Source organism: Perognathus longimembris, chromosome 28 (genome assembly GCF_023159225.1).
Source record: "Perognathus longimembris pacificus isolate PPM17 chromosome 28, ASM2315922v1, whole genome shotgun sequence".
NCBI lineage: Eukaryota > Metazoa > Chordata > Mammalia > Rodentia > Heteromyidae > Perognathus > Perognathus longimembris.
The window spans coordinates 63,426,061-63,443,009 of NC_063188.1; the positions used below are offsets into that span (position 1 = coordinate 63,426,061).

The following is a 16,949-nucleotide window of genomic DNA, read 5'->3' on the forward strand; positions in this document are numbered from 1 at the left end:
CAGCTCTGCAACTTCAGGTAGGTTCCTTTACCTCTTTAGGTTTAATTTTCTCATCCAAAAAATGGGGCTATTAGAAGTAGAATGGTCATAAAAAGAAAATGAGCTAATATACACACATACACACACAGAGTAATCTGATCCAAGTGCACAATTATTTTTATCTAGTGATTACTAAGAGTAGAAAAGGTACACAAAAGCTGTGAACAGGCACTAAATAAATGGTAGTTCTCCTTTTGGAAACAAATTAAAGGTACGTTTTTGGAAGCAGCACAGCGACTGGCCTAACTCCTTAAATGTGTGAAACAAGAGAAAAAGGCACTCTGTCTCTCTCACCTTGAATCTCCCTGCAGCCACCTCACTGATTGATTTTGTCCCTCCAATCTAATGCTTTCCAGTCACACAGGAAAGGTTTGTTCATTCCAGCTTCACCACTACATGGATGATACCATTGGGTAAGTTCTTTCCTTTATCTTGTTGAGTCTGATTCTAAAATTAGCATTAAATATATACCCTCCTACAAGGTTTTGTGGATATCTCACGAGGATAACAATGAATGAGCTACATCACTCCCATGGAAGATATGTTCTCCGGTTTGTTTGTTTGTTTCATTCCTCTGATGACTCTTCCTTTCCCTGTGCACTGAAACCTTTCTTTCTTCTTAGCATTCCACTCTTCCAATCTCTACCTCAGACCCCCCATAATGTCCTTTGCTTCCCCCTTCACAAAGCTGTCATATACCAGGACATGGCCATTTCCTGTGCTTGTTTATATTAGTGACTTTCTATGACCTGGACAATGTGTCTCACTCATGGACAAGCTGTAGCCACTGATTTATCTGTCCCTTACCTCCTGGTGCTGCTGCTTGGAAGGTGGCCAGCCTCAGGCTGGGCCCAGCTTTTCCCCTTCCCTTCAGGAAAGAAAAGGCTGGGAATCCTGGAGCTCTCCCTACAGCTCACTCAGGCTTTGCTCCATGCCTTCCCAGTCAGGAACTCTGAACCATAAATTATTGTCATTTGACAGTGACGAGCATGGCCAAGGTCATAGTGACTGTTAGAGGCCTTGAAAAAAGCCCAATTTCCAGGCTTTTGCAGGAAACATTGCTGCCATGGAGGTAAGTAATGAAGAGGGGTGTATACACCTCAGTAATAGAGGCAGATAGTACTACTGTAATCACATACCCCAGCTGCTCCTAAAGTATAGATACTAGCTTGAGCTGCCTATGCCTCAGTACCCCTGAGGTACTCTATCACAGTCTCTGTGCTGGCTGTGCCAGGAACAAATTACCATTATACACAGTGGACTCATGGAAATTTTCCATTTTAATTTAGTTTAACCTCAGAGGAAAAGGTTATAATAATCAATATACACTGATTAATAGTGGGGGTATTACTTGTTCTATCAGTGAAGTTATAAAATAAAATGTTGATGGTATTTATAGAGGAAAGGTCCTATGAATGTTCATATGCTCAATGCCAGGCCATCACCCTCTGCCTATTTCTGAGATGCTGCCACAGCCTCATGTCACACTAGGGCCCTTCTTGACCATGGCCAGAATCTCAGAGGCAGGACAGAGAAGGCCATCTCCAGAAGGCTGTGGGTGGGCTGTGAAGGAAAGCAACCTGTACAGAGCACTGTGCCTGGTGGCAGTCCTGCCCCATTTCTCACAGTCTTCTCTTCAGCTAGCTTTCCTCCAGCATCCTCGTTGAAACATATTTCCTCCTTTATTCTACAGCTCTCCCATACCACTTCAGGTTTACATTCCCAGCTAGCCCAAGAAGAGCTAAGTCTCCTTCCTCTCCTTTTGCAGTAGACTACATTAGAAAGTAGGCAGGCTGAAGTCTTAGTTACCTGACTCTCAACCTCTCTGATCCCTATCTGGAAAAAGGTGGGGGGGATATTAACACCTTGTGGGGGTCTTGAGTTTGTCAGACTGTACAGAATAGGAAGGTCTATGGCATGGTGCCAGGGATATAGTAGGCACTCAGTATTCACATGTTCCCTTCTGGGCAGGGGAAAGCATGAATGGTATCATCAGTAACCCCTCCCCAGGTTTCTTCGAGCTTTGATGTCCCCCCGTTCCACCTCCAGAGTCCCTGCCTTATATCTTCCCATGAATCTGCTCACTCACCTCCCAACATGCCTAACTACATGTCACACATAATCCTTGAGCTTCCTGAGCACTGGTTTTTCTTGTGCTGGCCACAGGTGACCCAAGAGATGACTCCCACCTGGGCCTGTCTTTGATGTCTACAGCTTTGGCCAGGGGAGTAGATTGTGCATTTAAGGTTAGTTTTATTTGACAGAAGTCTAACCTGGACAGTGGTGTGTTACTCCTGTAAACCTAGCTACTCAGGAGGCTTAAATCTGAGGATTGCGGTTTGAAGCCAGGAAAGTTTGTGAGAATCTTATCTGAAATTAACCACCAAATATCCAGAAGTGGGACTGTAACTCATTGGCCTTGCAGAGGGGAAGAAAAGCTTACAGACAGCACCCAAGTCTTGAGTTCAAGATCTAGGGCTACCTCACCAAAAAAAAGGTCACTGGCTAAGTGCTTCAAGAGTTCAGGATGGGTTGGTTAAGAAAAGTGATTATGAAGCCAGGTGCCAGCGGCTCACGCCTGTAATCCTAACTACTCAGAAGGCTGAGGTCTGAGAATCATGGTTAGAAGTCACTCATCTCCAATTAACCACCGGAAAATCGGAAGTAGAGCAGTGGCTCAAAGTGGTAGGGTGCTAACCTTGAGTAAAATAGCTCAGGGATAGTGTCCAGGCCCTGAGTTTGAGCCCCATGATCGAAAAAATACTAGCTATATTTTGAGAGAGTGAACTCTAGGACGAGTAAAGGAATTAAACAAAGTCTAGAGGAGACCTTGCAGAGCAAGGGCTTGGAGTGAATGAGCTAGCACAATCGACTGTGGTCAAAAGTGCACTTGATGTCATGACTGGGTAGTCATGGATCATCTGCCAGGTGCCTCCCATGCTTTATGGGTTCATGTCCATACCCTTCTTACAGATGAGAAAATCAAGTTTCTGAGAGCAATGTGGTTTACACAACATTCCTACTAGGAAGTCGCAGAGCTAGGATTTGTTCTGTGTGATTCCAGATGCTTTTGGCTGGGCCACCCTACCTCCATGAGCTGAGCACTGTAGTGCACCTGACTACAAGGGCTCTTAGGTTAATGGGAAGACTGATCATGTGATTGCTATCCCATGAACCCTAAGAGATTCTTGTATAAGCAAGATGGAGTCCTGGAAAGACATGCAAATGAAAATGGTAACTCAGAGGGAAGATCTCATCTGGCCAGAATCTTCAGAAATGACTCCATGGTGGAGACATAATTAAGTGGAGCATTACCAGATGGGCAAGGTTTGAGGACACCTGGAATCTAGTGACCTCTTTGCAGCATACTAACACTGCAGTAAGCAAGCTAAGGAATAGAAAGAACTCTGAGTCATCCTTTACACATGGGATAATCAAGTCTCTGAAAGGTTAAAAAATTCACCAATGATCCCAACTAAGAACTGGTAGAGTTAGGCCTTGGAGTCCATGTGGTCCCCTGAATCAGCAGCAGAGGGGACTGAAGAGACATGCCTGGGACATGGCTGGAGAAGGGAAATGAAAGGGTAGAGAAGCTTGATTGACAGTTAAGGCTTATTGTGGGGTCCTGACTGTCCCAATTTTGTAATCATTTGGAGGGAAGTAGAGGAAGGGATGAGTTTTGAGCCAGAAACACATCCTGACAGTTGACTTCAGAAAGATTTTTCTTGGAATAGTATAGATAGAAATGGACAGGAAAAAGAGAAAAGGTAGAACCTGGTTGCATGCAAGCTAGATAGATGTCTCGGACACTTAGCAGAGGCCACCAGACATTCAATGCTACCTTGGTTGCAGAGACAGGGTTTAGAAAGTTCCTCATGAGGACATACTGTGTGGTGGATGGTGGTTAACTACCACTCCAACCTGATTCTTCCCTCTTTTCCTTTGACCCCTCTGCTCTAGTCCTGTTGACTCCTGGCCCTTGAATACACCAACCTGTTTCCAGCCCAGGAACACCACACTTTTTCCTCTGCCCAGAAGTTTTCCCCCTGCCTCTCTTCATAGGTGAGTTCCTCCACTCAATGATCATCCCCTCAGAGAGTTCTTCTTTGAGTAACCTGAACAAGAAACCATTCATTCACTGTTTAGTTACCTCCACAGCCCTAAACATAGGCAAAGTTAACTTGTGCATTTGTTTGTTTATTGCTTACTGCCTCCACTCATCTGCCTACTAAAAAGTGCATAAATGAAATATAAAAGCTTTATCTGGATGGATGGATAGATGGACAGCTGATTATATGGTTGAATGGGTAGATGCATGCATACATTGGTTGGGGGAAGGTTATAAGAAAGTAGGGAAGAGTTATGGTTGAGTTGAGGATGAGAGATGGACAAGCAGGAAGATAACAGTGTCATCAATAAAGACGGGAAAAGGCAGGAAGAAGATTGTATAAAGAAGTGATGAGCTTGGCCCATTGAGGTAGATCTGCAAATGACACTTCCCAGCGGAACTGTCTACTCAAATAGTGTGAAATATTAGTCTGAACTCAAGGAACAGACAGGGATCGTAAATAATGGCATGAGTCATCAACACAAAAGAAGAGATTGAAACAATGGATGTCAACAAAGTTCACAATGAGCAAGGGGAGACAGGGAAGAGGAATGTGTGGGGTTGGGGTGATATAAAAAGAAGTGGGGAATGGGGCAAGGAAAATTCTGTAGTGAAGAAATGGGGAAGAGATCTTAGAACATGGGAGAAGAGGTTCAAGAAAGAATATAAAGCCATAGAGCCAACTTCTCAAAGAATAAGTACCATAAAAACCAATCTGTATTTAAGGTTAAATGAGACCACTAGGTGTTTCAAGGCTAGGGAAAAAGTAGGCATGTCCAGAATGATGGAAGCTAAGGCCATGATATTCTGAAAGGCAACAGATTAGGCATGGCCTTGGATATTGTTGTCATCTGTTTTTTGCTACTATAACAAAATGTCCAACATGGTAATTTATAGAGAGTATAGCTTTATTTGGCTTACAGTTATGTAAAATGGAGAGTTTGAGAACAGGGAGTCAGTGCTATATTTTGGGCCTAAAAAGTCTATATGATAAATGCTTGGTTGCCAGCCTGTGAATACATTGGGAGGTGGTGGAACTTTTAGGATATAGAGCCTAGTGAGGTCACTGGGGTGTACCCTCAAAGGAGATAAGGAAACTTTGGCCTCTTCCTCTCTCTTCTATGGCTTCCTGGCTGCCACGAGATGATCAGACCTCCTCCACATAAACTCTTTCCATGATGTGCTGTGCTGCTACAGACTCAGTGACAGGGTCAAGAGGCTATGAACTGAAATCTGTGAAACCATGAGCCCAAATTAAACATTTTTTTGAAGATTTGAAAACTGAACTCAGGGCTCCACACATGCTAGGCAAGTACTCTAACACTGAGATCGGCCCTTACTCTTTTCTAATTTTAAGCTGATTTTCTCAGGTTTTTTGTCACCATGACAGCACACTCATTAAAACAGCTAACATCTGCTCAGCAACTGGTAAGGGAATTCTTGCTGCATGATAACATGGCAGAAAGCACCTCATGGTAAGACAGAGAAAGCTTACTAGCTCTGACCTTTTCCTTGTGTGCTGGTCCTAGGATTTGAACTCAGTGCCTAGGAGCTGTTTCTGAGCTTTTATGGCTCAAGGCTAGCATTCTGCCACTTGAACAATAGCTCTACTTCCATTTTTTGGGGGGGGCGGTAGTTACTTTGAGGTAAGAGTCTCATGGACTTTCTTGCCTGGGCTGGCTTTGAACTTCAATCCTCGGATCTCAGCCTCCGGAGTAGCTAGGATTACAGGCATCAAGCCACCCATGCCTTGCATGACACACATTCTTTAGCCCCTGTATCTGCCTTCCTTACTTCCATCCCATCCATGAGACCTAATTACATCTGGTAGCTGGACCCTAAAGGCCCAGGGATGGCTTAGAGAGTAGAGTTTCAACCTAGAGAAGCCCTATTCAACTAGCAGCTATTCCTATGCCTTGCACTAGGCACAGTATTGTGGCCAGTGATCACTGCACCAGCTTTATGGAGACAAACGTGAACACTGCTTCTGTTTATTGGTCACTGTGATGGCCCTCCAAGGCCTGACATGCTTCAGTTTTATGTGGCTCATGTCTTTACCTTTAACAAATGTCACCTTTTCCATAATTTCCTTATTAAAATGACTAACACACTGGGTGCTGGTGGTTCATGCTTGTCATTCCTAACTTCTCAAGAGCCTGAGATCTAAGGATCAGACTTCAAAGCCAGCTGGGCAGGAAAGTCCATGAGACTCTTATCTCCAATTATCCATCAGGAAATCAGAAGTAGGGCTGTGGCTCAAAATGATAGAATTCTAGTCTTGACCAAAAAGAGATCAGAGATAGTGGCCAAGCCTTGAGTTCAAGCCCCATAACTAACAAATAATGACACTAGTGTTTCATCCCACATTCTTCATTCTTCTCTCTTGCTCTACTTCATTCCAAAGCACTTATACTGTATTAGCAGATTTGTTTTTCCTCTAGAGTGTTGGCTCCCTGAGGGTAGAGATTCTTATGCTTTGTTCCCTTGTCTATGCACAATGCCTACATAACAAGGCCTCACATATAATGAATATACAATAAATAGCTATTGAATCAATCATTGACCCATGAGAAAAGGTACCATTGGACCTCAACAGACATGTGAGAGCTGAGAGCCAAGGGAAACCACAAGATCTGAAGACCCTGCAAAGGAAACACTAAGGGACCCTAACACTGGAGATTGGGGTTATGTTCCATTCCAGCAACTTTCATTCTCCAGTGACCTATATTCCCACATGGAGCACCAGTGCCCCCTTGTGGTCTCTACCAAGACCTGTCCGTGTAAGGGCTCCCAATTCTCCACCCACCAGCCTCAATTTTCCTGATAGTTATTTGGATGCATCTAATACTGTTCACTGTTGCAAGACCAATCCAGACAACATTCCTTCCTTTAGGAACCTGCAGCTTCACATCTGTGTCTGGGTGAGTGTCCATGCCACCTACCTATGCACCTTTTCCTCAGTGCACATGTGGATCTGTTTTGTTTGTCTACAGACAATATACCATGGCCATCAAGGACCCTGCTATGAATGTGGACAGCACAGGGCAGCTTCTGAGCTCATACAAGGCCTTGGCCCAAAACATATGGGATGCCTGGACAGAAAAGAGTCACATCATCTTATAAGGAAGGGTAGAAAGTGCAGCCCCGTGGGCTTACATTCTATGCAAACATGTACATTTAGTCTGTTGTGTTTTATGTTTTTCTAATTGACTGCCAAGATTTTAAATGGATAATTTTCACATAATCGCTGAATTTCCAGATTCCTTGGAAAAAGGGGAAAGTGTGCTTGTATAGATTTGGACCCACCTATTACCTGAGAAGGAAATCACTTCTTCCCCCTTTATATGGACTGTGTACTTTCCAGTCATGCTGGTCTGTACATGTAGCACTTGGCTGGCTTCTATAGGGATTTCAGTTTGAGATTCCTAGAGTTTCTTGGAAGGGAAAAGATAGCTGTATTAAAGTGAACTACAACCATCTCTGTCTGAACAGAGGGAGATTTCCCCACTCACTGGAGGGGAAGTCTGAGGAGAGATAGTTTGAGGTTCAAGGAGGGTACTCAGAACATTCATCTTTTCTCCCTTCTCCCCTAAATCCCTTTTTCCATAAATCCATGTTTGCCCAAATTTAGCAGTGGGCATTGTTCTAGGTAACAAGGGAAGATGGGTAATATCATTAACAAGACAAATAGCATTAAAAGGGCCTACGGCTGAAAGAGTGGTAAGTACTTGACTGCTTATAACCTCCTTAGAAGGTAGGATTAGCTCCATTTAACCAGGGGTAAATTGAGATAGATAAGTGAGCTGCTTAGATACAATGAGGTAATACATTTGATCCCTTGAGGCTTCGTCTGCAGGGACTATGCATGGGCCCATGGGACTGGCAGGAAGGAATCAGCCACCTGCCTTGAATTCAGTTGAATGGAACTTGTGGCCCTATCAATCTTCTCACTGGATAGTTAATACTTTTCTTCCACAGATTTTTTTTTTTGTTCAGTCATGGGGCTTGAACTCTGAGCCTGGGCGCTGTCTCTGAGCTTTTCAGCTCAAGGCTAGCACTCTATTACATTGAGCCTCAGTGCCACTTCTGGTTTTCTGGTGGTTAATTGGAAAAGAGTCTTACAGACTTTCCTGCCCAGGCTGGCTTTGAACTGCAATCCTCAGATCTCAGCTTCCTGAGTAGCTAGGATTACAGGCGTGAACCACTGGTGCCTGGCTATAAGATCAGTAAGTTTTGAAGGATAGTTTCTGAAGTAGCAGCAGCATCGCCTGGCAACTTGTCAGAAATAAAATCCTCAGGCTCCATTCCACACTAGAATCAGAAAGCCAGTAGCAAGCCCAGCAATCTGTTTCAATGGGCCCTCTGAGTGACACTGAGGTATAGATAGCAATTGGAGACCCACTGGGGGAGCTCTAAGCACACCCTTTGGTATGGGATAGCTGGATGGCATCCCAGATTACTAGTGACATTCCTAGTGACATGACGGTCTGAGATGATGACCTAGAGCTATAGAGAGAGTAGGTGGTGTCTGGAATCAGGCAGTCTGGCTCACTCACCATCCTTAGTGTACTGATGTAACCAAGAGCCCATGATCACTTGACAGAGCTGACAGGTTGGGAGATTCTCTAGTCCTCTGGGGGAGCATCCCTCATATTCTGCCCCCTAAGGAGCACTGCCTCCTGGGTAGCCATTTTCCCACTTCTAATCCTAACCTTTGTGCCATCATACCTTCCTCCAAGGCAGGGTATGTCAGTGCCTATGCCACAGGCCCCCACAAGCCTGCTTTGTGAGCTCTCCTAGGCCAGATCCCGAAGTCTAGATCCCATCCCCATTGCTTGCTCCCCTCCAGGGCTAGCTGAGGCCTCTGCCGCAAGTGAGGGAAAGCCAAGGGCACATAGGGACAATAGCACCCAGAAGATGATGGAAAGAGAGTAGTAGGATTTAGTATTTTATGATTGGAGTGGGCCACTCTGAACACTTATGGAGCCAACCTTGTGGCACAGCATGACTGGCCTTCTTTGATCTATGGGGGTGCTGGGGTTTGGAGAGAGCACAACTTGATGTCTAGGTGACTAATAGCCCTGAATGCATAAACATGAAGTCTGCATAGTTGTGGACCTTTTAATATTTTGGATCAATCATAGGCTGCATGTGAAATAGTGACAACCACAAGATTTTTTTCAGCTCATTAAAGAATTAAAGGGTAGAAAAGTGTTGAAAACAGACAGCATAAGTTGATATGAAAGCAAATACAACAGACTCCGTATACAAAGAATGTCCCCTGCAGTCTCTCTCATGGGACCTGATAGATGGATAGATAGATTAGATAGATGATATATAGAGAGGAGAGGAGAGGAGAGGAGAGGAGATGAGAGGAGAGGAGAGGAGAGGAGAGGAGAGGAGAGGAGAGGAGGGAGAGAGAGAAAGAGTTCTTCAATTCTCCTTCTCCCCTTAGGGCATGTCCAATTGGTTGAGGGGTCAAGGAGTACTGTGAGGTCTTATGTGTCATCCCCCATCTCTGCTGAGTCAACTCCCCCTGAGGAGCATATGTGTTTTGCTGAGTCATATCCCTCAATGTACCTTGCTGATTCAGTCCTGGCCACCATCTTCTCCCTAGCCTTGGATACCTAACTTCCCCTCACTATCTCTCTTAGTTTGCATAAACACACTCTGTAACAAAGAATGGTCTAAACACTTCTCAGAATGAATACCCATGGTTAAGGGATGAACCACCTGATCTTTGGAAGCTAGAAGTTTTGTGGTCACAGTAATATAGAAAATGAAAAGTCCCTTCCTTTGGGGAAGTTAGGATGGGAGGAGTCCCTGAGCTTTGTTGTCTCAAGCCTTATTTAGGTTGGCACTTGAGGTTGGGTCTTCATATCCTTCCCATGGGCTATGTAGGAGCAAATAGAAGGCAAGTTTATCCAGGATCCTCTGTGTGTGTGTGTGTGTGTGTGTGTGTGTGTGTGTGTGTGTGCGCGCATGTGCACACACACGTGCACTTGTCCTGGGGCTTGAACTCAGGGCCTGGGCACTATCCCTGGGATGTTTTTGCACAATGCTAGTGCTCTACCATTTGAGCCATTGCTGTGCTTCTGGCTTTTGGATTGTTCATTGGAGATAAGAGTCTCATGGACTTTCCTGCCCCAGAATGGCTTCAAACCAGGATCCTCAAATTTCAGTCTGATTTGAGTAGATAAGATTACAGGTATAAGCCTCCTGTGTCTGGCTTGTTTGTCTTTCTTTAGGGATACTATTAAGGATGGCCAAGGTTGTGCTTATAGGAAGCTGCTCAATCCAGTACTATAGCCAGGTCATCATGGGATGGGGCTTGTAACTTCTGCTCTTGTCTTGACTTGCCTGTCTCTACTCCAATCACCTTGCAGCCACCCACGATAAGAGCTGAGGCCCTCCCAATTTCTCCCATGATGTCACTCCAAGTCATGATAGCACTAAGCTGGGACACAGGAGAGGGCAAAGTAAATGCTCACAACCTCTGTCCCCAGGCTCTAACCCACTGTCTGAGCAAAAAGATAGCCACAGTCAGAGTATATCTCCAGTAAGTCTTTATTGTTCTGCAGAGGGAGCCTGCTGTACCTTGTCCTCTACCACTCTTACTCTTCACAAAAGTGCCCTGGCTTGTGGCCTTCCAGACCCTGCTCCCATCCAGAGATTAACAAACACTCAGTAGAGAATATATGTGCACATGCATATATACGTGTGTATGTATATATGTGTCTATATGTACACTACAGATACACATACATATTTTGACTGTACAATATATATATATATAAATATATACGTACAAAGAACACAAGCTTAAAATTACAGTGTTGGCTGAGATCCCTCCCACCAGCTTATGCAGTGAACAGAAAAAAAATGTCTAAGTTAGCCATTGACTGGCAATGGCATTACAATCTGAACAAAGATGGCCAGTGAGTGAGCATGATGGATTAAATTTGGATCAAGGCCCAGGGGATTAATGTGGGCTCTTCCCTGTGGCTGGCCCAGAGGCCAGGTGTCTGCTCCAGGAAGAGGCTTTTATAGTAGCCCACTACCCTAGGCAAAAGGAATATACTTGTTTCCCTATACTACGTGCTGTGGTTTGGCCTGTGTGGTACAAGTCAGCTCAATTACCTGTAGGTGTAACAGTGAATAGATAAAGGCTATTGGTAACCACAGAGAGTGACAGTGGATGGCCTAAGCCAGAGGAAACTTGTTCATTGGTCTCCTGAGACTTGAGAGGAAGTTTCCCCATCCTCATGTCCCAGGCTGACCCAAATTGTCAAGACACCTACCAGGGCCCCCTAGGGTCTCTCTAAATCAGCCTCATAAAGAAAAGAAACTGGCATCATATTTACAGAAAGTAAACCACTCATGGTAGTTTGTGAATGCTCTATCCTTCGCTCCTGTACTATTTACTCCAGTCCCACTTTTGGCAAAACTAGTGCAGGACCAATGTTGGCCTCCAAAGGCAGAACCAGAGCCTCCTGCTCAGGCCCCAAAGGCCATAACCAGAAAACAGGATATTGACATCTTGCTGTGGCAGACAACTGGGACCATCCTGTTCTCTACCCCACTCCTCCTACAGGTGGGGGCCGTTGGTGCTGCAGGTGAGTTCCTCCAGCCTCCTGGCAGGGACAGGCAGCAGAGTTTTCACTACTACCAGGTTTCTTTTTTCGGAAAAGTAATATGCAGTTGGGAAGAAGATGACATGGAGGCAGGACACCTAACCTCCCTTCCCCTCTCCTGGATTTGCAGATAGTCTTAGAAAGTATAGGGACAGGTGGGTGGAGCCCCCTGGCCATGTCTCTGCCCCTGGGGGGGGGGGGGGCTACTCTGTCCTTGTTCCACTCGCTCCCTTGGTGCTAGGAGGCCAGGGCCATGGCAGCCTGCAGCTCACAGCTTTGTTTCAGGACCAGCTGCCTGCAGTGTGGGGAAGGAGTCCCGGATCTTTGCCACTTCCATGGCACACAGGTGCCCGAAGACTTTATTGTACCAGTCAGGAGAACGGCCCCTGTGGGTAGCAAAAGACAGGGCTGAGAAGGGGGCTTTTCCCTGTGGCCTTCACTGGGGGAAGGAAAAGGAGGTGATGAGGGAAAGGGGAAAAGAAAAACAAGAACAGGGCAGGGGAGGGACCAGGGCCAAGAAGGCTGGCCTCATCCAAGTCTGGTACCTGAGGTCTGCACGGCAGACATGTGTGAGGCGGGAGCGGCCCAGGCCACAAGGCTCCATGAGGTACTGGGAGGTGAGCATGAGGGCCCGCACTCCAGACTCTGGCACAGGCTGCTCAGGGTCCAGGGACTGGGAGACAAGCAGGCAGCCCCCTCGGGGCAGGTCAGAGCGCCACATCCTGTGTAAACAGAACACACAATGGCCCAAGTTCCTACTGCTGGTTCCCTCCCTACCTCTCCCATCCTCAGGCACACCAGAGTGGCAAGTGGGATACCTCACCTCAGCACCACAAAGTCGCGGCAGGGATGCGGTGCCATGCTGTCAGTGACATAGTGATACAGTTCTACCCCTGGCATCAGGGCCTCTAACACCTGGGCTCGTAGCAGATCTTCATCCCAAAGGGCACGCTCCCGGAGGACCCGATGGAGCACCACTGCTGGAGGAGCTGACACCTCTGTGGATGCTTTCCATATGCGTAGAGGGTGCCCATCGGGTGCCTGGAAGCCATTGGGCAAGGTGGGCACAGCTGTCAGAGCTAGAGAGTTCCAATTCCACCCCCTGCCCAGGCCTAAGCTTGTGGGGCCTGGGGTCCCCCTGGTCCATCAGAGGATGGGATAGGGCACCTGGCTCTCTGCTCACACTGGCAGACCCAAGCAGGGCCTACTCTGTGTCCCTGCCTTCCTTCCCAGATTCCTGCTCCTTGGCTTGTTCCAGAGAATCAAGAGGCATGGAACTCATTCCCAGCAGTCTATGGGGCCTGTGCTGACATGGGCACCGTGCATGCATTTTCTAGAAGCAATCAGGAAGAGAAGGCAGATTTGCCATCTAGCAGGAAGTGACACCTGCCACACAGCAAAAAAAATGATGACTATGGGACCTTTGGAAATGCCAGGCTCTGGACAAGGTCCCCTCTATTACAAGGAAGCTTTTGTTGTGACCATTTTACACGTGGAAACTTCAAGTTTGCAATCTTACTCAGAATGAGCATCTGGGAAACAGAGAGACACCCCTCCCCCCTGGAAGGCTCTGACACAGGGAAAACCCTGAATAGAGAAAGGACCTAGGACAGGCAGGCAGGTAAGGTGGCCTACAAAATGTCCAACTTGAGGACAGGCCAATCCTTAACTGTGGAAATATGAGGCATTCAGCCTGACTAGGTTACAAGGAGACATGTCCACTGGGAATGGAGCTTTAGGGAAAAGATTCTGGAAGGTGGCCAGTGCCAGAAATCATTGTTCTCATTTGGTCCTTGCTCAGCTAGATAACACCCTCTGAATATCAGGCCCAAACCCCTCCAGGCTGACTAGCAGCTCTGAATCCTGCCTTCTCCTAGCCATAGGGCAAATTTGAGGAGCATGGTACCCACCTTCCTGCAGGCCAGCTCTGTACGTTGGGGCCCTGGCACACTGGTCCAGCCCTTGAAGCGTTCAGCAGCATCCCGCAGCAGCTCCTGTACACTCTCCTCCATGAAGAGGCTCAGGCTCAGGCCAGCTGCCCGAGCTCGCCGGAGTTCAGTCAGGGCTGGACCTGGAGGGCTGAGCTCAGCAGCGCTGTATGAGCCACACAGTTGCACCACCATGTCCTGGGGCACCTGAAGACAAATACACACATAGCGAGAAGGGAGATATGGGGAGCAGAGAGGCCTTCAGGGTCTGGCTAGTCTGTGTGAAGGGTAGCAGAGAGGCCACTGCAATGAGTGGGTAAGAAACTCATGGAGGCAGATCTGGAAACAGAAACTTGAGCAGGACATGTCAAGTTTCTTAACTTGGGGTGCAACAGTCAGCCCTCACAGTTCTGATGGGTGATAAGTAGGAACTATAGCCTCAGCTGACTCACCTGAAAAAGTTTCTTGCAATCACTGATCATGTGTGATAGGCCCTGCGTGGCGGCCATGTTGTCACTCAGGTCTCTAGGACCTGGCCGGCCAACCAGACTACGTTTGCTCTTGATCCTGGAGGGAGAGGGTAAAAGTACAGGATGGTATTGGGGCACAAGACAAGATGGCTGCTGGACCATCTGCCAGCTCCCAGGAAGCCAGTTGACCAATGCTGCTCCTCAAACCACCTGTGTCCCTCTGGAAAAAGGCTTTGCTCCACGGTGGTCAAGCAGTGCCAGGCCCCTGAGTCCCTGAGGAGTCAGATAAGGACAGAAACAGCAGTGGTAGCCTCTAAAGGCTAAAATTTAGTGTGGCTGAAGCCTTCTAGCCTGGCTCTGACATGCTCGGCCTTTTTTACCTGGGTGAGGGGCTATCCTTCTTGGAGATGTTGAGGTGGAAGATGGAAGGTGCCAGGCACACTGCCAGGTTGCCAGCTGTCATCTGGTTTTCATCAGCAGAGGCAATGTCACTTAGGAAGTAGAGTAGGGTCTGTAGCACTTCCCGGTTCTCATCGGGGAGTAGCAAGGTGGCAGCTTGTGCTGCTGCCAACCATTGCTCCTTGGGGAGAACTGCAGGGAAGAAAAGACCACAGAGATTTCCTTACTTTCCCAGAGACAAGGCAGTGAGCCCCTGGCTTCTAAAAATGCACAAGTCCCGGAAGTCCTCAGAGGAGCCGCCAAGAGGGAAGACACAGGTAGGCTCTAGGAGATGTCTGCATGCTAAATCTAGCTCTGCTCCTAATGTGCAGTACAGCCTTATGTAAATCATTCCCTACCTTTCCTTGGGGCTTCAATCTACCCTTCAACAAAATGGGTTGGGGTAGTATCTTTCCAATGCACAGAGTATATATGAGGCAAGCGCTCTTGCCACTAGGCCATATCCCCAGCCCCACATTTCTTTTTTTTTTTTTTTTTGCCAGTCCTGGGCCTTAAACTCAGGGCCTGAGCATTGTCCCTGACTTCTTTTTGCTCAAGGCTAGCGCTCTACCACTTGAGACGCGGCGCCACCTCTGGCCGTTTTCTATATATGTGGTGCTGGGGAATAGAACCTAGGGCTTCCTGTATACGAGACGAGCTCTCTTACCACTGGGCCATATCCCCAGCCCTGCACAGAGTATATAGTCTCATGAATTCAAGGGGCTGGCCACCAGCTTTCTCTTCCTCAAGTCCCCAGAATCTGATAGGCTGAGAATGGGGCAGGTCAATGGAGAGAGGTGCAGGTGACTCACGCTGGTAGATCTGCAGGAAAGTAGTAGTGAGCTTGCTGGTGAAGATGGGCTCAGGGAGGTCCCGAAAATACTGCTTTAGCAGGTCAGCAACATCGTAGGCCGACTGGCCATCATAGCAGACATTGTCAGGAGAGGTCTCGTTCATTTGGCGCAGGCTCTGAATCCTGGACTTGACCCCAGACTTCCGGAAGATTCCCACCTAGCTCATTCAGAAGAGGGATTAGGTATCAGGAACATTGACTATCCTAAACACTGTGAACCCTGGCAGGCTTCCTGCAGGGCTGGGTAGGAGATAAATGGCAGACCAAAAAGTAAGGTGCTGTCATGAAAATAAGGAGAAAAAGGTGAACTTAGGCTAGGGTAGAGTCCTAGGCCACTGGGGACTTGAGAACCTCAGCCACAAAGAAGCTGCCATTTAGATGGGCAGAAGGTTCCTGCCATAAAGGGGTGGGGGAGCTTTGGCTCCATTCTAGCTGGGCCTTTCACATCTAGGAAATGTCTCTGTTGGACAGCTAAACCCAAGGGGAAGACAGAGCCATTCCCTCACTAGCCTTGGGCCTCCTTAACTCCCCACTTTCCCCAGAGTACTTTCTCTGCAGATATCCTGGGGAGAGCTCACCTGGTCCAGGCACTGACTGCGCAGGTAACGCATGGCTTGCTGAATGCTCTGTGGCAGTGGCTGGCCTGTGCGCTGCACATGGATAAGAAATGGCACCCCAAATACATGCTGTCCTCGGTAGTCTGGGGTTTTGTTCCTTTTCATGAACTTGGGCATTGACCTGTTTTTAGAGGTAATAAACAATCACGGAGAGGGAGAAGCATTTGGAGACAATCAGGACAGTGAAAAGTGGTGAGGGGATTAAGGAACAATCCATATCTGCAGAGTCAACATCCAGTAAGCACCTGCTTTGAGCCCAACCTGAGGGAGCCAGCGGGAGACACAGGGAGCTCTTGGTCAACTCAAGGATATAACTGCATCAACAGGATAGGCCAAGAACTTCTGGGAAGAGCCAGGAGGGAGAAGTGTGATTGGCAGGTCAGGGAAGGCTTCACAGAGCAAATGGGGGCTCTGCATGCTCTTGAAAGGACAGGAGGGCAATGTCCCAGAGGAGAAAGGGGGCAAAGGCATTCCAGGCATAGAGCACAGCATGAACACAACAGCAATGAGGTAGGAAAGAAGGCCTGCTGCATCTGAGGAAGGGCAACTAGTCTTATTAACTTTAAGAGATGGCGTTCTTTGAGAGTGGCACGCTAAAGAAGCTGGCTCAGAATAAGAAAATCATGACAGGAAGGAATCCAGACAATGGGAAAGCGTACAGCTATTTAACCACAGCAGGACAACCAAAGCTGCACTTCAGAAGGTTTCCATTCAAGGGCTGGTGATATGGCCTAGTGGCAAGAGTGCTTGCCTCATATACATGAGGCCCTGGGTTCAATTCCCCAGCACCACATATACAGAAAATGGCCAGAAGTGGCGCTGTGGCTCAAGTGGCAGAGTGCTATAGCCTTGAGCAAAAAGA

The 16,949-nt window shown here is 47.3% G+C and overlaps 1 protein-coding gene across 2 annotated transcripts in view; it reads right to left on the reverse strand.

Annotated features, from left to right (window-relative positions):
• Positions 1-10,696: 10,696 nt before the first annotated feature.
• Positions 10,697-16,949, reverse strand: part of Stard8 (StAR related lipid transfer domain containing 8) — a 46,567-nt gene continuing 40,314 nt past the window's right edge. For both annotated transcript variants that reach the window (XM_048335832.1, XM_048335833.1), the window contains exons 7-14: positions 16,049-16,208; positions 15,430-15,628; positions 14,560-14,770; positions 14,162-14,276; positions 13,692-13,916; positions 12,605-12,822; positions 12,327-12,503; positions 10,697-12,167 (exon numbers count right to left, since the gene is read on the reverse strand). In XM_048335832.1, coding sequence (XP_048191789.1) covers positions 12,050-12,167; positions 12,327-12,503; positions 12,605-12,822; positions 13,692-13,916; positions 14,162-14,276; positions 14,560-14,770; positions 15,430-15,628; positions 16,049-16,208 — 1,423 coding nt within the window. In that variant the 3' untranslated portion in view covers positions 10,697-12,049. The remainder of the gene's footprint in view (positions 12,168-12,326; positions 12,504-12,604; positions 12,823-13,691; positions 13,917-14,161; positions 14,277-14,559; positions 14,771-15,429; positions 15,629-16,048; positions 16,209-16,949) is intronic.